The 23,151-nt window shown below is 40.4% G+C and overlaps 1 protein-coding gene across 4 annotated transcripts in view; it reads left to right on the forward strand.

The window, feature by feature from the left end:
• LOC117817552 (ecto-NOX disulfide-thiol exchanger 2-like) overlaps nt 1-23,151 on the forward strand; it is a 151,223-nt gene that overhangs the window by 126,501 nt on the left and 1,571 nt on the right. For 2 of the 4 annotated variants that reach the window (XM_034690291.1, XM_034690293.1), the window contains 6 exons: nt 3,112-3,226; nt 6,573-6,760; nt 9,819-9,959; nt 14,712-14,786; nt 15,652-15,757; nt 18,728-18,813. In XM_034690291.1, the coding sequence (XP_034546182.1) occupies nt 3,112-3,226; nt 6,573-6,760; nt 9,819-9,959; nt 14,712-14,786; nt 15,652-15,757; nt 18,728-18,813 (711 nt within the window). The remainder of the gene's footprint in view (nt 1-3,111; nt 3,227-6,572; nt 6,761-9,818; nt 9,960-14,711; nt 14,787-15,651; nt 15,758-18,727; nt 18,814-23,151) is intronic. The other 2 variants (XM_034690292.1, XM_034690294.1) reach the window with 1 other exon arrangement.

Raw genomic sequence — 23,151 nt, forward strand, 5'->3', positions numbered from 1 at the left:
AGTGAAAGTAAGCTTGTACACAGGGAGGAATTTAAAGCTCACCTGGCAAAAAAAAAAGTGAACCCTAATGGAGTGTTTTCTTGTAGCTTAGAAAACTATGTGTTTTTGCTTAACAGCTACCACAACAACTTCTTCATCTTCCCAGTGGATCAAACCGTGGGATGTATGTGAGGGAGTTGGTACATCGTGACAATCACCGTACTCTGCAAACCCCCCTTACTTTGATGGATCACTTGTTGGCTCATGGTTTTGGTTTTACAAACTAAAACTTGTTTGGTTCTCTCTCACTGCTCTAAGCATCACTTCTTGCAGAAGCTGAAGCAGCAGCAGGCATCACTTCTCCCTGAAAACGCTCTGACAGGAAACTTTAGGATTCATGCTCAACTGAACCAGAAACAAGACTCCAAATATAATTTCAAGTTGCTCCATTACTTTTGGATGTGTGGGTGGGGGGAGAAGCAGCTGTGTCTGTCATTGTTGTTTTGTTTTGCTGATGTTTCAGATGCCTTTACTGTGAAGGGCCAGAAAACATTCTCCAACTCCACATAGAGCAGCTATGATAAACCATGTTGTATCATTGTATGAAGTAACAGAGGAACATGATCGTACTGTTTGGATCTTGTATCTGCTAACTTGATACAGATGTTGCCTCAGAGCATTGATCACCAACAACTACTGAGTAAATACTTTGGAGTCTTGGCTTTCTTGATGCTCAAATTTTATCATCCGTGATTTGTTTGCTTCTGCTCTCTGTCATTCATTACAGGCCTGATAAAGTGCAAAAGCTGGAAACTTCTGCCTTCATTATTGTGTCATAAGAGCTACTCGAGCTAGAAGTGGGGGCTAATCTGAGAAGCATTTAACACAGGATGTGATTATTTTGGTATTTCAATCCAAAATCCAAAATGCTGCCCAATGAAGGTCTGCTTTTCCATTAAAGTAGACCTGTAGTGTGTAGTGCATGCAGTCACTGGTCAGTGGTACAGGGCATTAGAGAGAAAAGTGAAATTGCTCGGGGGTTGTTTACCATCAAACAGGCAGCCACTCTCAGTCATTGTAAATTCAGTTTGATTCTTCAGCCTGGAGCTGAAATACGGAGCGGTGCCGAGCTGTGTTGAGAAGCTGCCGCTCCCAGGCAGAGTCCAACAACAGCTGCCTCCCTCTATCACTGTTTTTATGGGTTGTGTGTGTGTTACTCTACTGTAGCCTATGTGTGCCCCCTCAGCTCCAGACACACCAGATGGTTGTGTGTGCTTGTGTTGTGTAGAGTACCAGTTTGACCTCTGCTGTGGGCTCAGTCTGATGTTGCCATCAGATGGTTTCAAGTTTATTTACTCTTGGGCTGCTTTTTGCTCACTTCAGCTGTTTTATGAGAGATTTTCCGCTTGCTTACGTACATTTTTTAATATATAGATCACCACTAGTGTTGTTTATACAAGTTACGTGTGGTTCAGCGTTACGCTAGTCTAGCTTTGTGGAGTAAGATTGCTAACCACATGTTCAGCTTTTGTTTTCCCATAGCAGATTTAAGAAGATCAGCAGGTGTGTGAAACATATAAGTAAAGCTTTGTTGCAGGTTGTTTAGGTGGTTGCAGATTATTACAGGGCATTTTTTCAATGCAGGATTTTCTTATTCCAGTATACTTGACCAACATTTGATTTTTTTAATAGTGATAAATGGAGACTTATTCTATATAGTAATATAAAAAATAAGTAATGTAATCTAATTTGAAGTGGCTGCATCTTTTGTTATTCATAGTTTCCCTGTCTGATGTAAGGATTTAGATCTGGATTAACTTCACTCAAGGCTGTGACTTTGGGTTATTTTTATTTCTTGTCAATCAGATATTTATTTTCCTCACTTGTGAAAAAGTTGTTCCCTCAATTAGATTCAGAAAAGGAAATTGTGAAAAAAAATGTATTGGTGTTAACCTTAAATTTTTTGTTTTCTCCCTAAAAAGTTGCCAAGCTATTTCATTTATTGTCAGAGTTGTCTTCGATTAATTCAATATTTGCCAACAATTCAATTCACTGTAGAAGTTCTTTACCGGATCTTACTGTATATCTGTAGTTGAAGTAGATAATGGTTAATTACTGTTATGATTGTTTAATACATACCCATTCATTAAAATGTATTCATCCCAGTTCCCTGTTATTGTTTGTTTTGCCCATTTCTATAAGCTTCTCATGTTTACCCACGTCTGACCCTGACCCCCCCAAAAAATGGTCCACAAACAATGCACCAACATTATTCCTTCACTTTTAACCGTCTTATGTAGAAAAGTGGCTTCAGTCTGTCTCTTCACAGCATATAGACTCTATTCTCCTGCTCTATCAGCTTCAAACCGCTCTCTTTTCATGGAAATATTGTTTACAGCTGTCGCTCATACATATACTCACTTCAGTGAAACAGGGGTTTGAAAGCATGGGGTGCCTGCTGTGTGAAATGTTTCAAAAGGATTTTCCTTTTCTTGTTTTGCTTTTCTCTTCGCACACACCTGGAAGGTTAGGTCTCATTTAGAGCTGGTTAGATTCACTGGACTGACCTGAAGCTTTTAGCCACTTTAAAAGCTGCTTCTGGTAACTGGTCTCCAGATGGATGTAGTCATTAGAGGTTTCATCTGTGAGGCTGAAATGAAGAAGAGGAAGCCAGTATTTTAAAGGGAAGGCTGTTGGTTTCTGTGCAAACAAAAACATAAATGTAAAATAGCAATAGTAAGCACTAAGGCTGATTTCATGCTTTGTCGTGGTACATCAGCATCTTCTCAAGTTGCGGTGACAGGAGCTGTGGTTGTCAAAGTGTCACACACTTCCTTTTGTATTGAAGCTTCATGAGTGTCTTTTTATTTTTTTGAGTAACAAGTACACACAAGTCTTAAAACTGTGATCTGTCTGTTTTTGTGCCACAATCTGCTCAGTCACTCTGCCAGAGACTAAACTCTTCATCTTTGTTCTAATCTGATCTGTTCTAAGGGTTCCCCACAGCTAATGCTCAACATTAACAGTGATATCAAATCGGTGCTCTTTCTCCTGATAGCGCCTGCTAAAAGATGCATTACCCATGATTCTTTGCAGCTCTGACACGCCCCTCTTTTCTATTGTGTATTTCAGGAGGTCAGAAACATGCACAACGAGCAGCTGATGGGCATCAGGAGAGAGGAGGAGATGGAGATGTCTGACGATGACATGGAGGACATGCCTGACAGCAAAGACTCAGAGGACTCAGGTATTCACATGAGGCTTTATTCACAGATCAGCATTTCTGTCAACATGAAAGGATGAAGGGATGATCAAAGTCTCCAGATGAACGCAGAGAGAGAGACAGCTAAACTGACAGTAATCATCCTTTAACCGTCCAACAACCAACGACAACTCTCCATGAATAAGAAACACATGAAAGAACATCAACATGCTGACAACATACATGCTCCACTGAGTGGATGAAGAACACAACTACAACATGACATCAACACCAGCCTCTAGTGGATGTACACAATACTCATTAAGTGTGTGTACATGTGTGTTAATGTGTCCACACTTACTTGCCTAATCTCTGCTCCTGGTAGAACTAGAGTACCATAATCTGGAGTTTTCTCCTGAAGAAGCGTTTCTGTGTTTGCTGAAGCAACAAAAACTAACTGCTGCTGCTAATCTCTGCACCCCTATTACAATTACCCAGAAGTCTAAAGTAGTCACCGGGGCAACATAAGGCAACATGACCGCCACATGTTGGGTCATCCCTCTTCCTGTGTTTGTTTGTTTGTTGTTTTGCTCCCTTCATGTTTTCTTCCTTCCTGTTTTTTAATCATTCTGATCTTTTCCGCTTGCTGATATGACAGTTTCTCTCATCAGCATGCAAATATATGTAAATGCTGTTGTCAGCTCAGCCCCCTCCTCTTTGGCAACCTTGCTATTTAGCTGTCAGCAATTAGCAGTGCTGTCAAAGACCTGTCATTTCACTCACTGCTGTAGGGTGGACCAAGGTGACAGGTGTTAATGTGACACATCATGGTATCAGTGTTAACAGGCTGACTGTTACTCCGTCTCTACTCACTAACCTTTAAGCAGCACGATATTTACACACCAACTTTTCATCTCCAAACACAGGTGTTATGACTGCAGCCTCTTAAAGAGGTGAATCGATGCTCCACGTCTGACTCATGTACAGAACAGAGTACAAAAAGAACGCCTGTGTGCATGACTGTATGTGTGTAGGTGTGTGTGAGGGTCTGTGTGTGCGTGCAGGCTGGAGGATATCTTGGGGTCGATAGCTCTACCTGTGATGTAAGAGAAGGGGAATTACTCAGAATCTGGCCAAGTGGTCAACATCTCCTCACACTGAGCTGATGAGGCTCTTAGATCAATATTCCTCTCACCTCAAACTTTCATTTTGCTGGCAGAGAAGTACACACAAATACAGCGTCAACACACACACACACACTGAGTAAGAGTTCATTAACACAGCCAATGGTCCTTCATGACAGACTGCACACAGCACTAGTGAACGCCCAGACAAAAACGTAACACTAAACACTTGCAGAGTCGCGCAGGATGGGGCTTATCTTCCCCGTCCAGTCAGTGTATTAAACTTTCCCCAAAGAGCTTCCTCTCAGGCCACAGGAGGAGGGCTGAGCTGATAACACTGGACATGTCTGCAGCTGAGTGGCTTTCATACAGTAATAACTCCCTCTGTCTCCTCTCTGTGCTCGATAGGTCAGGTCAAATGTCCAGAACAGAAGCACTCTAGGATTATCACAGCTTTCAGAACTCTGTTGATACACTTAAGTTGTCTGACTATCCGGCTCTGATTGAACATCCAAATACGGTATTCAGATGGTTATCATTGCACCCTTCTCCCCCAGAAGTAGCTGTGTTTGCATAATTTCTTACAGAGGTTGAAAGTATTATCATCCTCTACATAGGTAATGGGATGTTATTTTAATGCTGCTCTTTCTGCCAAAGGAGAAGATTTCTTGTTACATATGAGGTATTTTTTATATGTTTAATGTATTTTGCCTGGGCTACTCTTGATAGTTAAAATGCAGGGTTTGTTTTTTTTTATTCAGAAGAGGGCTATTTTGTATTCGGAGGAGAACTAGTTTGTGTTCATTTGTTCACATTTGGGAAGGAAGCTTGTGTTGAGTGACCCGCTGGAGTGCTTTTCTCATTCTGTAGTAAAATGCTATTTCACTTATTTTCTTCAAACTTCACCACAGAGACGTCCGGGACTCTCTAATACGTACATTGCTTTTTGCTATGATTACAAGTCTTACTTGTTTTCACTTTGCATCTGAGGAAACTTTATTGCTTTGTTCTTGATTTTGCATTGCACATGACCATAAAGATCATTGTTGACTAACTTTTTAATCAAACATGGCACTATAATTGCTGTATTTATTTATCTGACAAGGATGATAGAATTTAACATTGTTCCAATACAAAGCATAAAACTGATGTATTGCAATAAGAGTTAATAGCTTTAACGTGGCTAAACATGGGGTCACAGAATCTGCAAGTCAACAATGTCAATTTGGTTTACTGAGTGTGACTAACAGTAGCAGAGCTAGCACCGCCAGCCTTGGGTCCACTGCTCCAGTGGTTATATGAGTGGTTGCATGTCATTTCATCCAGGAACAGCCTACAAGAAGAGAGAGCACATTACTCCTGTTTTAATGACCCAATACCCATTGCTTTTAGAATAGATTTTAAGGTTTTACTTATCACTTTTAAAGCACTTCACGGCCTGGCCCCTGAATATATCTGTGATTTGCTGTCACCCTACCAGCCCGGGCGCAGCCTCAGATCCTCAGGCAGGAACTTCCTTAAAGTTCCTGTCACAAAGTTAAAATCTAAGGGTGACCGAGTGTTTGCTGTGCAGGCTCCACGACTGTGGAATGACCTGCTTGAGGATCTCAGGCAAGCTGCATCAGTATCTCCTTTTAAATCACAGCTGAAAACATTTTTTATAGAAAGTCCTTCCTGTAATATTGTTTTATCCATGATGTTACACTTATTTTTAATCTACTTTTATTCATGGTTTTCTTTTATTCACTCATTGTTTTATTTGTTTTACTGATTTTAATTGTTTTATTGTTTTAATTGCTTTGAGTAGTTTCTCTTTTTTTTTATTCAGCTGTTCCTCTTAAATTGTCTTTTTTCAGGAGGTGTAATACTCTCTGTAAAATTCCTGCAGGACAGGCGATAAATCTGAATCACTGGAAATCTATTGAGAGGACATCTGTTGTTTTGTGTTCATGAGATGTCTGAACTCTGCTCTTAGCAGATACATAACGCTATGAAACCACTCTAAAACTCCTTGTGCCTGCTCTCAGTCAAATCACCAATCTGCCATCCAATCAGTATTTAAAAAGTCTGATGTACAAATTGAAATGAGGTGGGATAAAGTCTGAGTAAGTTCAAAAAGACAAAAATCCACAAGAACAACACATAGAAACTATAAGTGAGGGAATGATAAAATTTTGTGGCAATGAGGTGTAAATTGAACAACGTTGCAGTGTTTTACATAATCACCATATTAAATACTGATCTCTGCACTTTGTTTAAACCTGCAGCTGTTTCTCAAATAGAAGCCTTAAAGGAGGAGAACGACTCCCTGCGCTGTCAGCTGGACGCCTACAGGAACGAGGTGGAGCTGCTCAAACAGGAGCAGGGCAAGAACCAACCAATGAGGAGCGAGGAGGACAACACACACTCTCAGCAGCTCAGCTTCCTGCAGCAGGCTCTGCAGGGCATGCAGAAGGTATTTTATATGAAGCGTAAAGTCACTCTTTCCCTCTCCTGTATCCAACAAAGAGTCTAATCCCTTTTTTTGTTACGGTTCTGCTCCAGGTTCTTTCTAAGAACAAGGTCGTTCAGGTTAACCCATTACATTTCCCACTTAGTCAATCTTTTATTCATGAACCAGCACTCTCAAACACAGCTACGTGGGAACAAGTAGAGGAGTACAGCTGTCTGAAGCAGCTGTTGGTGTTTTCTGAAGAGCTGCTGAGGAATAATATTTCGAGGTTTGGTCTCGTTAAAGGACAACTGATTCACCTTTGTAAAAGGTTTCCTTGGTATTCGACAGTCGTGAACATTTGTACCTCTTGGATAAAACCCAAGGCAGTTAAAACCAACTCAGAATAATTTATTTGAGAGATATTAAGAAAAGTATTGGATGTTCTTTCTTCCTTTGAAAATATGTCATAAATATCCTTCGTTAGTTTGCTTCTGTGTGTGGTTGTGTTTGAGTCTTTCAGGGTTAGAACCATAAAATATATGTTACCGAAAGACCTTTTAATATTCTGAGTTGGCAACAGCGCCGTAACACAGCTCCACTGTTGTTACGCCTTTGGTCTTTCATATCGAATGATGATCACGACATAAGATTGATGTCTCAGTGTGTGATTTGACTTGTGTTACAGCTTTGCAGGAGCAGGGGAGGTAAACACACAGCAGGAGCTCAACCTACACACACAATCAGACAGTGCATACACGCACAGCACTGCTCTGCCCTCAATGTGATCCCATCTCACCCCTATAACACCATAACCACTCTGCGACATTCTTATTGAAGGTGAGATGTTATAGGGGCATTCACATCCTGTCTTGAACTGGCAATATGGAAAGACCCATCATTGCCCCAATCCAGTAGGAATTGTCAAGACAAAAACAAACTTTCATGACTGACTACAAAAGAAAAACAGGAAGCAGAGCTTCAATTTGATAATAAAAATCACATGAAAAAAGTCTGATGAAATGTGTTTAGGATTTAAGTTGAAACAGTATAACAATTACCACCTCAAAACAAGTTGTTGTGAAGAACAACATCAGACTCAAGCCCTTTTCATATTGACCAATAGAAGCACAATATTAACCTCCCAGTAACGACTCTCCTTCAACATGAATGATGCAAAGGTGTGATAGTGGGACCAAGTTTTTCTGCTCTCACTGCTGTGCCAGCATCAGAGGTAGAAGCAGAGGCATTAAAAGGGAGAGATTGCATCACTGCGAGCAGGCAGGGCTGTGTTTGTGTGTATATGTATGGAGCTCCCGCTGTGTGTTTACCTCTACTGCTTCCACAACACTGTAACACAATGTGAGATGACGTAGTTGTGGGATCAGTGTGAAAGTACAAAGGCGTGATGACGGTGGAGCTGTGTTTGGGCACTGCTGCAGACTTTCAGTATGAAAAAGGCTGCTGAGGAACTCACTGATTCCTGGTAAATCATAGAAAAGTCACATGTAATAAAATACTAGTATGTGCTGTTACTCAGGTTGACATAGTTTGCCTTTATTCCACTTAGTATTTAGCTGTTGGTCAGAAGTTTGACCAGAGGAAACCTCAGTCGAGAAACATTATTCAGTGTAAGGTGCATGTTGCTGTTATTTTAGAGCTTTGAATTTAATTATATGTAGAGTTGAAACTATATTTCCTTTTCTTTCATGGGATACTGGAAATTTGGTTTGAGTGGTCAGTTGAAGTGTGTGTTTTCAAGAAAAAAGTCAAATGCACAAATTATAATTTCTTACTTATCTGACCAAAAACTGAATGTATTAAAACAACATCTTCAGGGTGCTGGTGGCCTAGCAGTCTGAACGCCCCACATACAGAGGCTTAAGTCCTCGTGGCAGAGGTCGCTGGTTCAATTCCTGGCCACGACCATTTGCTGCATGTCTTCCCCTCCTCTATTCCCCACATTTACTGTCTATCTACAGCTGTCCTATCAATAAAGGCAAGAATTACCTCTTCCACTATCTTTACAACTTTATCAACCAAACCACTATGTATTAATTGCGAAATAGCAAAAATAAGGCATTAGCATCAACAATAACTCCATGTCTACTGGTCAGTAATCCAGTAATCCATATGCCAACATCAGTGCATTTAAGCTACATTGTTTTCATAACTGCTACATATTTAGGCAACAGGATGACCTTTCACATTTAAAAAACACATTTAATACACTATGAGTACCCAGGAACCGCTCAGGTGACTCATTCTGGAAATAGTAAAGTGGCCTCACTCAGGTAGCCCTCAAAGCTAATAGAAAATATGATCGATTTACGCTCAGGAGAAGAGAATCCATTAAGTCTCTGCCGTTCATTTCTGCCTGCAGACTAATTACCTCTCCGGCTTACATCTCATGATGTGTTTATCAAAAGATGAGCTGAATAGATCAAATAATTTAGAAGACATTGAAGGTGATATCTCACCTTATCACAGTCCAAAACACAAATAGTATCAGCATTTAACTGCATTCATATCTCGTTTGTGAATAGAAGTGCTTAAAGCGAAGCTTTCCAGTCAAAAATCCCAGCCTGCAAAGACCCCCTCTGTGTCTTGTGGATCCTCAGTTTGTTGAAATTACCGCAGCAGGAGGGGAATCTTTTCATCTGTGTTAGCATAAACTTCAGAAGACAATTCTGAGATAAATACCACTTAGCTATCAGAGGTTTTGTCTTCTCTTGTCATCTAAATGAGTGTTTCCTCTTTATTCAATTTGTCTTTTGGAGTGTTTACAAGCAAAGCAATTGGCATATTACGCCTTCAGGGCACCTATAATAGAATAATTTGAGCTAGAAACTAATAGCACAAACTTTTACCCTTGATAAAATGTGTTTTGTAGACATAATTCACACCAGTGTCTAATTGCTGCCTTGTATTGAGCTGAAGTGCTAATTACCATTGTAGGGTTTGCATGCAAAATATGAATGGAAAAATGCCTGATTGTGTTTCTGCTCTGAGTTTTACTTGTATCGTCACACTTGCTTCCCCGCAGCATTAATGACTTTCTGTTCTCCTTTTTTCTGTGCAGCAACTGTTAAAAATGAGAGAAGAAATGAAGCAGCGAGAGGCCGAACTGGAGAAAAGTCTGGAGGACAAACAGCTGCTGGAGAAGCAAGTCCAGACCCTGAAGGAGGGACTCCAGAATCTGCAAGACACACAAGAAATGCAGGTTAGAGAATACAGAGAACACACATCTGTCAAGTGCTGATGAAACGAAGGAGAGAATCTGCCAGGTTTCTGTTGTTTATTTTTCTATGAAAGTTCATTTCTGAGTTACTCTCTTTGTTTGTGTGAACACTGCCATCTAATTTACATTTTAATAAGAAAGAAATGACTTCAAGCTGAGTTCTTACTCATGAAATATATTGAGAAATTTATCATCAGCAAACAAAAAGAAAAAATGTGATGTCTTTAATGTGAGGTTTTGGGTTAAGATGATGATTAAGTAGTTTGAGCTACTTTAAAACTCATTTATAAGCTCTTTGAATATCCTAAAGTAGCTGTTATGATGCATCGTTATAATAGTAACACTGCAGGGAGCAGCCCACCACAGTGTGGGCAATTTCTGACTTCAGTCAGTGTCCTAGTATTCTCATTTTCCTCACAGGGAGCTTTATTCTTCTTATTTCTTCATATTATAATCCTTGCTTTCATTTCTCATTTCCCCTTCATAAAGTGAACAGTGGAGCTTTTAAGCTGAAATAGGTGATGGAGTGATCAAGCTTGTGTTTGTCCTTCATTCAGCCTTCGTACATGTTCAGTAATAACAACTCATAATAGACATGTTCCAGTAACTATAATCTGAAGGACTTTTTGGTGTCTGCTGTGTGGAGAAAGCTCGTACCATGTTTTGTAGTGTCCTTCAAGGTTTGTTCATGCAAATCCTTAAAAAGCGTACACACAACATATCAGCCTCACACAAAGCTTAAACTACTGTGTTAGCTTTACTTTATTTAAATGTCCAAATATCTAAATATTTGAAGCTATATTTGTACAACTGAAGCTATCAGTCCATTTACAAAAACACCTTTGATTGTTCAATTATAATTCCGGTCTATGTTTAATCAGTCTTCAGACCATTCTTCTAAAATGTGATGTTTAAAGCTCATAGAATTTTATCAGGCTGTGTTAAAGTCTGAAAATAAAAGTGAATCCTTTGTGTGACCAACAGAAACAAAACCGACCTTCAGCACAAAGATGGACAATTCTCTGTAGTGCCTGTTACAGCAGGCACATCTAGGTGTGAGACCAAGGGATAACAGCACACTACCTAAACTGTATGTGTTTACATTTAACACAGCACACATCAACAGTGAGTGAGATTTGTATCTGTTAAAAGAAAGCATGATGGGACTTATTCATGACAGAATACTACTCACACATGCACAAAAAAGGATCAGTAAAGAGATGAGATTTAACTGCATATTCCTCTCAGTACTTCCAAGTTGTTGCATTATTCATTTACTCTTTCACTAAGTCATTATGGGACTCCGTCTTCCCATTTAATTCAATCCAAGCTTCATGTCAAGTGTCAGTCAGCCAGCGGTCATCCATGATGAACCCATCTCCAAGGTTGACTCATAAAAGTACCTCAGGGTTCATATTGATACTACTTTCAGATGGAGGACCCTTGTTGAGAGTCTCTGCTCCAGACTGCAACAGCGAACATATTCCTTACGCAGCCTATAGAGTTTAGCAGAAGTTAATGTTATTATTTACTCCACTGTTTTAGAAAGTATTGTTAGATATGGCATAAAAGCCTTGTATGGTCACTTGTCTGTTCAGCTAATATCACAGATGACCCATCTGCTACAGAGTTAAAAAAAACACTCATCCCTCCAAGCTATCTGTGAGCAGACTGTTCTTAGACAGGCACAGACAAAAGCGTCTGGTCTCATGCATCTTCACCCAGAGTTTCAGCTTTCACCTTCCAGGAGAAGATTCAGGGTTCCTCAGATCAGCCTGAACCGCTTCTTAACATTCATTTCTGCTCATGTCCATTAAGCCTCATAACAATAGGCAATGTATGACTATCGTGTCTTATTGTACCAGAGAATAATGCAGTTATTACTGTAACATATTCTTTAAAATATCTTAAAAACACATCTATTACAAAACTTCTGCATTCCGACACACTATATTAATTTTCTTCACATCTGTGCTCCTCTATCGAACAGGATGTTATTGTGTCCCCTCCTCTGTAACTCCGTGTTCTCACCAAAATAAGATAACAAACACCACATGACATCAATTTATTTACTTAACTAGAAACATTTGAAGCGTGTTGTGCCGCAGTCTAATTGTTTCCTTGTTTGCTGCTGAGATTTAATGTGAGATGGACTACAAGCAAAACCTCAGCTCTCATTCCTGAACATTTGGGTTCTTTTGGCTGAATATGCACTGGAATCACATGTAGGAGCAATCATTTCATCATCATCAATTTACTCTTCTTCCAAACAAACACACATTTTATATTAGCTTTGGGTTAACTATTGTCCTATAAGAGAAACAATCTCATCAAACAATTTAAACTTTGAAGGGTAATTTTTCTCTGATACACATACTGCTAATATTTCAGGTGCTGTCCTGTACTCCCAGTGTTCATACTCTAATGTTTGTTAATGTTCCTTCTGGCTCTGTATAATGAGAGAGTGGGCTTTCATTAAAAAGAGACTCAGGTTTATCCTCTTTTTAAATTGAGTAATAGCAAAAACAGAAGCTCTCAGTCCACACAGAGAGGTGTTCAGGTGTCGCCTATCTGCTCTGAGATTAACACGTTGATTTCCGCATAACACAGAGGTGAATAAGTAATTATAACATGTGTCGTCCTCCAGATTTGCTGTAGTAGCAGAGTCATCGATAGCGAGTTAATGGCGATGAGTGTGATAAGAAGTGTGTCCCTGTGACTGGGAGCTGAGGGGGAAATGCTAATTAAATCTGTCCACGTCATGAATCATGAGAAGCAGTCTCATTAAAGGGAGAGAGAGGAATCAATGTTTGGGTGTTGGTTTCTCTGAAGATTGGTCGTCTCTGTGAGTGGTTTGTCATGTTGAGGACTTCTTTGTGTCATCAGTTCTCCTTTACTGGTCCAATCACTGCTCTGCTGTCCACACACATTACTGGATTTATACGAGATCACTGAGGCTGTTAGCCTTATTAATGACCACAACAAAGGCCTTAACCAGTCACTATAAATATGTATTTGCTGCCACTAGTCATTATTTTTATTATTGAGTTGATCTGTTGATTGTTGGCTATTGATTGGTGAAAGGCTTGCATGCACTCCTGTCCAACTAGATTTGATGTTAATGGGCGTCACCAAATTTGGCTTGGATCCGAACTGCAGAAAATCACGTTATCTGTGCTTGTTTTTCTGTACACACTTTCTAAACTAGATCTGAATGTGCCAAATATTAGATTTTTGCAAGCAGTTTGAAAAAGGCAAAGTTTACTCGAGCCTTAAAGCTGCTGTTGGTAGGAATGATGTAAAAAAAACTGTACTTTTTTTCTGCTGGGTTTGGAGAAAAGGTTTAAAAAAAAAAAAGAAAATTTAAAAAAAAATACCCGTGGCTACTCACCTGTAAGTGAAGTAATTTGACATCATGGCGAAATCTCTGCGTTTTCCTATGCCTTTGTATCAAGCAATGTTATTATTCCTCTCTTCCCCGTTATCACGGACCAATCAGAGCTACTCCCCCCCACGATGTGTGGGCGGGGCTACGGGAGCAGAGAGGGGAGGGGTAGGTGAGTGAGAGGAAATCTGTTGGGGAGGGATAGTGTTGACATTCAAAATCTCTCTCCGACTGATGTTTATATCACGACTATCAACAGCAGCTTTAAGTGTTACTTAAAAGTTGCTTGTGTTGTCCAACAAAAAGTCAGAAACCCCCAAAAATGAGTCAAAAGGAGTCGATGCTTAATGAGCAACAAGGAGTGTTAGGCATTATTTGTGTTGAAATATTTTGAAATGAATGCAATGCTTTCCAAAATGGAATGAAGCCTGTGAGCTGCAGTGATTCCACACTTAACATACCTTATTCCCACAATCACACGGCAAACATGTCCTCCCAGTTTGGCAGTCTATTTAAGCTGTAAGATTTCCGGTCTCTACCTCTGCCTTGCATAAGTGTCGCACTCAAACCTCAGCTCCTGCATCCACCTGAAGACTCAGACCAGGGGGTTTAAAATATCATCTCATCACTCCTCAATTTCTGCAGTTTATTGTCAACACCACTACAATCCTTCCAGCTATCATAGGTCAACTATACATGGCTCAGCTTTCTATTCATTTCATTACCTATTTCTAACAACGTTCCTCCTGCAGGTGCTCCCTTGTAGAGTACAGAAAGTGTCGAGCAGAACAGAGGATTTGATATTTATGGATGGTAAATATTTCATTAGACCATTTGTCTCTCGGAGGGATGGATGCACAAAGACAGACTTGACTGAACCTTTGGAGAAAGATTCAGCATTTACAATTCAAGGATCAGGCTTATACAGATTTTCTTGCACATCCACAGATCCTCTAGGTGAAGTGTCAGCAAACAATTTCCAAAAAGCATCCTGTATAAAGAAGGTGATGTAAAAGAGTTATCGTGCCTCCTGCATTGAGTTAAGTCCCAAAACAAGAAATTGAGTGATCTGAATATTTATTAGGCAATCTAATAAAATGTCAAATTATTATAGATTTATGAGTGAACCTTTGAGTGCAAATGTTTGCTCAAAATAATGAATTTCCCCCAACCAGAGTTGAGTGTATCTGCTGTGCTTGTTTGCTCCAAACTGGCACAGTTCTTGACATAATTCTAAAAATACTCCACACTTGTAGTCGCATGTTTTGCACATCATGCTGTGCCCAACCACACTCCCCGTCTGTCTACATTAGCACTTATCTTGTTTCTCTTCTGTTCTCTCTTCACATGTTTCCAACGCGGCCCAGCTGGAGAAGTCGAAGCAGGATGACGGAGGCATTGAGGAGAGCGCTAATCAAGCCAGTGTAAGTGCAAACAAAACAGATCTAACCCTCCACACTCCTCTCTACCTTTTGTTGTGTCCTCATTCCTCCCTCATTTCCTCTCCTTCCTCCTCTGACTTCCCTCTCTAACCTCTTCAGTGACATGACAGATCATTACAGGCCGATTCAATTCTCTGCCACCACATTCGTCATCGAGTAAATCACCACTGACACAACTAGGCTAGGAAATAAAGGAGTCATAAAATCACAATGGCTCGCACATGTGCGAATGTCTACACACCCACACACCCTGACCCACACTGGCAGGGTGTAATGGATAGATTAAAAACAGAAGAAGGCCACCAGGCTTCAAACAATATAAGAGGAAGAAGTACACACAACTCCATGCAGGACGACACACAGACAAAAACTCTTCTGCCAACTGTCAGAGATCTGAAACCAACAGCTTGATCATTTCCTCTCTATCTACGTCCTCTTCCTACACTTGTCTCTCTTTTGTTTTGGTGTAAATTAATAATTCACACATCAGAACTATAGCTGCTGGCTGAAAGTTCTCCTTCTGCTCATCATCCTTAACTTAATTGTCTGTCTTTATGAAAGCGTTGGTGGTGAAACTATCTGATGTGTTTGTTCTCATTTATGTTTGTACTTCTTGTCTGTATCTATAAGCCAAAGTTTTGCGTGTTTACTTCTTATCAAAAGTAGTGTCTTGTAGCAGATGTGTTTAAGGTAACTGTGTTCGTGTGTGTGTGTGTGTGTGTGTGTGTGTGTGTGTGTGTGTGTGTGTGTGTGTGTGTGTGTGTGTGTGTGTGTGTGTGTGTGTGTGTGTGTGTGTGTGTGTGTGTGTGTGTGTGTGTGTGTGTGTGTGTATGTTTGTGTGTTACAGGAAGCCACAGTCTGCACAGTGGTATCCTGCAGTCAGGAGAAAGAAGGTCCTACAGAGAAGAGTCCACAGAGTCCTGTCCAGTCTGAGAGAGAAGCTCTGCTCGTTGGTACGCTTATGAAAATCTTTTACTTTGTTAAAATCAGTTTGATGAAAACTTTGTATTTGCTGTATTTCAACTTTTGAACTGTTCATTGCTATTTGAAGCTGCATACAGGGAAGCATGAATGTGTACGCTTATTCTGCATTTCTTTGGGATACAAATGTTTTTAGGTTTGCAGGGTTTGTGTGGTAGTTAGTTTGTGACGTGTGCAATTGTCTGTTCTGACTTATATTACCAACAATATGGTCCAGCAGCATGTTGCACCAACTGGGTATAGGTTCAAACATAGTCTAATTTGAATGCAATTTCTCATTTAGGATGGAGTTTACACTCTACGAACGTTTTGTGCATTGCACCAGCTGAGATAATTCCAACGTCAGCCTAAGTTACAACGTAATTCTTACACTTGGCTCCAAGTAGGTGTAAAGTCCTCTGTAGAGTATACCTGCTGCCATGGCGTTTTGCTTTGAAAAGTGAGATGATTTGGAGGATGAGGAGATACAGATGGTTCTCTCAGCTTTATTACGTCGGCAACTCGAAATGCTCAAGAGATTACATTCTTTGGAAAAATATGATGACCAAGATTTGCGCTCCTGAGTATTAACAGATGTTGCAGTTGATCATTTTACCACTCAATGTCACTGTTATTATAGACACTGCAGATTAAGGATTTAGGCTATAGTTATCACCTTACTTTAGTTTGTTTCAGCTGTTGGGTCAGTTCCGAGTAGATTATGCACGAAAGATAACAAAGCATCAACATTTGTACTTTCCTCTGATTGGCTGCTTGAAATGTAAACGTCATATCTACAACAATGTTTTTGTTAGTTTGAACGTTAGGGTCTACTAGTTAAGATGAATCTTATGTATCCGCGGTGAAACCAAACAATGACACGACTTAAGTTACAAACTAACTAGTTTCGATGTATGGTTTAGTGAGGACTTTACACCCTAACTTAGGACACAACTTACGCACAGCTGGTGCATCAGGCTGCTGGAAATTAAATCCAAAACGCAAAACCAAACCTTTTCAGAACTCCCCCAGTCAACCACTAACCTGACCTCAGCACGCTGCCTCCCTCATCTCTTTGAGAATAAAAGCACTTTCTGACAGCGAGCTGTTGCAAAGTCAGTGTTGTCTATCTGAATCAGCAGCATGATGCATGATGCAGCCGCTGTAGCCCCAAGCCCCCTTAAATCCTATCAGTCTGGTCACCCCAGGCCTCGGCTATCAACTATTCAACTTTCAAAGTAACTGCAACATACAACTTTTAAAAGTTAGCAGTGCCAGCTAATATTAGAAATGTTTTCTACTGTCTAGACTGATAACAAGAACTCACAGCTGTTCAAGATCAGTCTGAAGAAAACTCAGATATCAGTAAAATCAGCTCCTGGATTGTGGTGAGATTGTTGTGGTCACACAGGTAGCCCCAGCAGGAAGTTAGAAAAAGTTGAAACATCACCAACTCTACCCTCCCTCTGTCTCTATGTTAAAAGCTTTTTTTGTGTCTGTTGTAGCTCAGTTGATGGCACAATGGGAATAACACCACATTATTTTAGGCGCATTCACAGAGTGCACCTGCGTTTGTGACTGAGGTGTTGTACATGGCCCCAAGCCTCTTCATTTTAAACAGACAGGGGCCTCAAGATGGGCCATGTATAACTGAAAACGTCTTTAGATGACACTTCATTACTTTAGGATACTGTGTGTTGTGCTTATATCAGCATACTCCAGAGTAAATAAAAGTATCATCAAAAAGTTGACACAAAACAAACCAAAATATTCAAGCAAAGGGTGGTGGAGCTTCAGGCTGTGCTTGACTGTTATTTGGAGGGTCCATGATTGTTCAGAATTCAAAGAACAGTGGGAAAGTGGTGTCAGGAGGGTCCCACAGCTCAGTTTTGCCTGAGGCAGTCTAGCAGGTTACTGGTAGCAGGTGTGAATGCTGCCAAAACAAAAACATACATCCACGTCTTCCTTTCTGACGCAGCATGGAGCTCAAAGGCGCACAAAGTTTGTAGAAATACTCAGAGCAGAGGGGAGCAGACACAGAGGTGATGCAGCTAAACCCAGCCCCATATTTGTGTGACTGTTGAAAGGATAGAGTTGTGATTCCCATCAGATGCAATATAATATCAAAGTCATGATTTTCATTTTCATATCAGTTGAAAGACTCCAAGGAGGAAAAAAAGGAAAAAACGTGTCATACATCAAAAGAAAAGTTTGAGTGTCTGAAAACTTGTTTCAGTAACTGTCATTGTTTTAAAGATTTAATGATGATGACACATGTACACCGAGTGGGCGCATGCTGTCACAGCTTACTCTGCACTGTCACTTGAAGATATTCATTTGTCCTTAAAGGCAAATAAACAAACAGCAAAACCACTCCAGAGGGGGATTCATGCAAATAAACCAACAGCATCAAATACATTGTGTTGTATCTCAATGCACCAAAAGTCTTAGTCTCTTATTTGTTGCCGTTGGAGCAGCTCGGGGCGAGCATGTTGTTTGTGTTCAAGCATCAACCGACCCCCTGCAGCTAACAGAAAATAAAGTCATGGAGTTGTGACTTTTCTGTAAGAGTTCAGTCATTCTGGTGTCTTCTGGAGAGTTTGAGATAATCAGAATCTTTGTGTGTTACTACAATGTTTCTGTTTCAGCTGTTGGTCTCCTCTGGTATCCTCTAAAGATAGCAGAGGTAGAGGATTGTCTCCTTCCCCTCCTGTGAGCTGGTAGCAGATGGTTTGTGTGAGCTGAGCTTTGACGAGAGGCAACAGCATCAAAAGCTGTCATTAAACACTCCCTGTAATCTAGAGTCTGAATATACAAGAGGCTCTTACCAGCACAGGGACTCTGGGAGAAGCCACTCACAGCTCGTGTTCGACTGTAGGAGAGGGAGCTCTTGTCAGTGTTTGACGGGTGACACAAACTCTGTCTTAACTCTATCTTTGCATGACTTCTTTTTTTCTCTTCAGGGATCATCTCCACGTTCCTGCACGTCCACCCGTTCGGAGCCAGCATTGAGTACATCTGTTCCTACCTGCAGCGCTTGGACACAAAGGTAACAGACAGCAGACATCACAGTGGAGGAGATCAGCAGCTTTTAGTATCACTTTAGATTACATGATGCAGCCACACACACTCTGTGCCAGTCTCCAACAGAGCTGACATATGAGCTTACTGTATGCCAGGTTCCTGCTGTACAAATGATACAATGCATCTCAATGCTTTTACAGCTCTTTACATACTATAGATTCATTTCAAGACGTCTACATCTTAACATGAGGTTCAATCAAAGAAGCAGAATGGAATGATTTGAATATATTAAAGAGATGTACTGACTTTGAAGACGTGAAAGCATCCTCTTAAACAGCTATGAGTGAGATGAAGCTTTCGACTAAGAACTCTTTTGCCAGAGAGACCGGTCTTTGAATTTATTCAGCAAATTACCCGTTTTGTTTCCTCTTTTTATAGCAGAGATCAAATTTTTTTTTAAAAAAGTCAGGAAGAAGCTTCTTTTCCTCCAACTTTCAATTTTTACTGGATTGACGCACACCACAAGTGTGAGATTAGCTCATAATTAGAATTGATTCAGTAATGGCTTTAATAAAAAGTTTTATTTGGAGTCAGTGGGGTGTTGAATTCAGTACTTTACAGCTGTTAATACAAAATTGATTGAGCTGCCTCTAAAAATCTGTCAATCCTTGAAACCAAGAAAAGGTGTTCCAAAAGGAAACTGTAATCAGTCTGAAACATTTCAACAACTTTATCCATACAGTTGCTCACAGGTTTAAACATATTAACTAGATCCTTTGTTCTGTCACTTACTGTCAGACACCATCCTTAATCCTCAAACACCTTAGTTTTAACCTGTCTGGCAAAGCATCTCATCCTTGTCGTTTTGCTGGGGTGTTTCCTGGTATTATCCCTCTTCACTGCCGCTTACACAAGGCTTTAAAAATGCCAACTTTCAATGTCACCTCCAAAAGGTAACTCAGGGATTAATGGCCATCTCTGCTCTCTGCCTCAACAAGAGGACCTTGAAAAGAAACTGTCAGATGTCACCACCTTATTTATAACCACAGCTCAGAACCAAACAGAACACCGTAAAACATGTAACCTGTAAACCTCAGATTTCACATGTTTCAAAATTGCTAAATGTTTGAAAGATTGTATTTATCATCTGCAAAACTTTGTTGCCAAAAGAAATATCACAGCAGCCACTGTTTGAATATTCTCCTCACCATCCTGACTCATCCTGACACATGCAAAGAAAAGATTGTGACTGTAATCTCTCATGCCTTTTGGCTCTTTTGTCTACTTTGTGTGTTAATGTGTTGCTTTTTTGTTGTGTGTACGTAAGCAAACACCCACACTTAGTTGTCTGTGTGCGTACGAGTTTGAATGCGTTGTGTGTAGCTCCACATTGAGTCTCTGGGCTACACACATCAAGCAGCCCACAGAGTTTAAGTCAATAACACAGACTAGACTCCCCAACAAGAAGAAGTGATCCTCTCTGCTTATCTGGAGGCTCCACATACACACACAGATACACAGCTCTATTGTGTGTGTAATGACACACCAGTCCTATCCCCATCATGGACCTTAATGCATCCTGACATCAACACAGGCCTGAACAATCTACTTTAAATGTGAGACAGCGTCGACAACAGCTTGTACAGTGGATTTTGTCTGCATCAGCTCAGAATTTTAATAGACTCAGGATCCTCAGCCCACCCGAGTGGTGTGAGCCAGATTACGCTTAGTCAAGTGGCTGCTGTACCGTTACACACTCGCTTTGAATTCTTACTGACTGTATTAATCCATGTGACGTAGCAGGAGTGCATTTATACCAAGAAAATGACTCGGTATTTCATTTTGGTAACATAGCTGTAGTTAAAGCAACTCTATTTCCTGTACATAAAGTTTAAAGAAAGAGTCAAGTTTCAAAGTTTTGGGGGGGAAACAAAAAAACAGCACAATGATTCCAAAGCACAGAAAACACTTTTCATCCCAGTCAGTTATATACATCATCCTTACCTTTAGAATAATCCAACAACAATGAAACACTATCAACTTATAACCCACTAACAAGCATTTGCCCATGCATTTGAAGAAAGCATGACAACATCTTTATAGTGACTTAAAAAGGAGCAGTTTAACTAATCCTAAACTTAGGGATCCACATGTTTTTTTAAGCCAATACTTTTAAGATTTCCAATCTTTTTTCCACACTTCTGTATTAAAAAAAAAAGTGAATAAAGTTTATTTTATGCACACCTAAACTACTTCTCAACTGAGGTCAAAACCAAGCGACAACCTCCACTCTAAAAATGTGAGTCCAATGCGGAAGTCTTAAAAGCTGCAGTTCGTCGAGGATCCGCTTGAGGCTGGCTCCGGAAGTACCGGAAGTCACATACACATGAATGGGGAAAAGACGATCTTTGCAGCAGAAACAAACATGTTTACAGCCTGGTACAAAAGATGAGTGTAGTCTGAATAGCTAATTTCTCGATGTTCTCTCACTGTGAGGGGGGTGAATTTTTTTCTAACGCGGCAATTTCGAAGATATTGAGATTAAAAGTCTTCCAATGAGAGGCACAGCTGCCTGCGGGAACGCTGCAGCTGTTGTTCTAGGAGGCTCAAACTCCGCCTCTTTACGTCACACCGGCTCCACAGCAGCAATATGGCTGCTGCTGACGATTTGCCTCAAACAGCGCTTCAGAAACAGATGGGTGACGTCACGGATACTACGTCCATATTTTATACAGTCTATGGTCAAAACACAGAACATCTCTAACTCTACAGTGTGTGCCATACAATCCAAGCAACCCCACGCTGCTCCATACCCTTGGCCATATTGGGGACATTGTCTCTAAGCACAACCTTTGCAATGTCACTCTGCCCGAGCATGGTCTCAAAGACTACACAGATCGCTTTTACTGTATGTAAACCGGAGCACTCCTGTGCATGCAGTAATGTCTTTTTCATGTTAAAGTCTTCATCCAGCTCCTGGGCCTTAAAACTCTGCATGCTCATTGGACTAACATCAGAAGTCCATATGTCTGAGATGTGATCAGAGTGTAAATGTGTGTGGAAAGTACGTCAAACAGGGCAGGCAGGGATACATCTAGGACGACTCAGGAGAGTTTACCAGAGTTCCAAATGTACTATTAGTCTGCAAAATCCTGAGGCTTCAAACATGCAGGAAGGATGATCGTCAAGTGCAATAAATTCAGCAATTGTGTCACTAATTGCTTTTGCCTTTGGACTGTGTCTGGAAAACTATCTACAGTTTTCAAAAGTCTTGTATAGGCACAATGGCCCTCATCTTTTTTAGGTGGTAATGCTGGCTGCGGCTACTGCTGCTTAGCATTCCTTTACAACATCTCTTGTCGGGTGACTTATAACATTTACTGTGTTAAAACTTGAGCTTGCTGCACTTGTTCTACTGCTCTCTGATCAATGGCAGACTGCATACTGCCACCTGGAGTGCTTGAATGTGTAGGCTTGTTAAAAAATATATATATATTCCTATTATCTGTCAATAATTAATCAGATAGATATCATGCATCCCTACTTAGTACACACACATTCTCTAAGTTGGCATGCTTCATGTTTTGATAGTTATCCTGTCTGGCATTGAGCTAGTTTTCGTCTTTGAGGAAATTATATAAAGAGAGTTGTATTTCACTTCTTAATACAGATGCCAACATAACAGACAGACAGCCAGCACACTGTTTAATTTTGAAATAGTCTGATCGATTTTTCAAAGCAACATAAAGTGAGAAGTATTCAGAGTTATCGATCAGGTGTTCAGCTGTCCTCAGTGTGAAAGATGGCCCTGAAAGATTCATCAGCCTACACAGATTTTCTCAATACGCAAAGTTTTCTCAAACAGTCTGAATACCAGGATCAATATCTCAAAGTGCTGGTACAAGTGTTTCAATTTGTAGAAATGACAGAGATACCAATAAGTATTAAGTACACATACACTGATCCTTTGTTGACACTCAACAGTGGTAGTGAAAGCCTGCAGAATAATGTCTGAAATTCGACAGAGGTGATTCAGCAGCTAATGTATTCTCAGGTGAAGTTTGGGGGCCGCTGGAAGGTCTCTCCAGAGTATACTAAACCACGTCTGGGATCATTTGAGGTGAAGTACAGCAGAGGCATAAGCATAAACCTGACAATGCAGAGCTTTAAATCTTTGAAACCTTGACCAATGACGAGCAGATGATCAAGGACAGAAAGGACCCAGGTAATGTGGTTGCTCCTCTTGGAAGAGTTTCTGTGTCAAGGCTCTTCATTAGCTGTATTGAATATTTTCCCTTTGAGACAGAATATATCCCATTATTATGAATTAGCCAGTGAAATCAATAGATATAATTTATCATGC

This window comes from Notolabrus celidotus, chromosome 8 (assembly GCF_009762535.1).
Source record: "Notolabrus celidotus isolate fNotCel1 chromosome 8, fNotCel1.pri, whole genome shotgun sequence".
Lineage (NCBI taxonomy): Eukaryota > Metazoa > Chordata > Actinopteri > Labriformes > Labridae > Notolabrus > Notolabrus celidotus.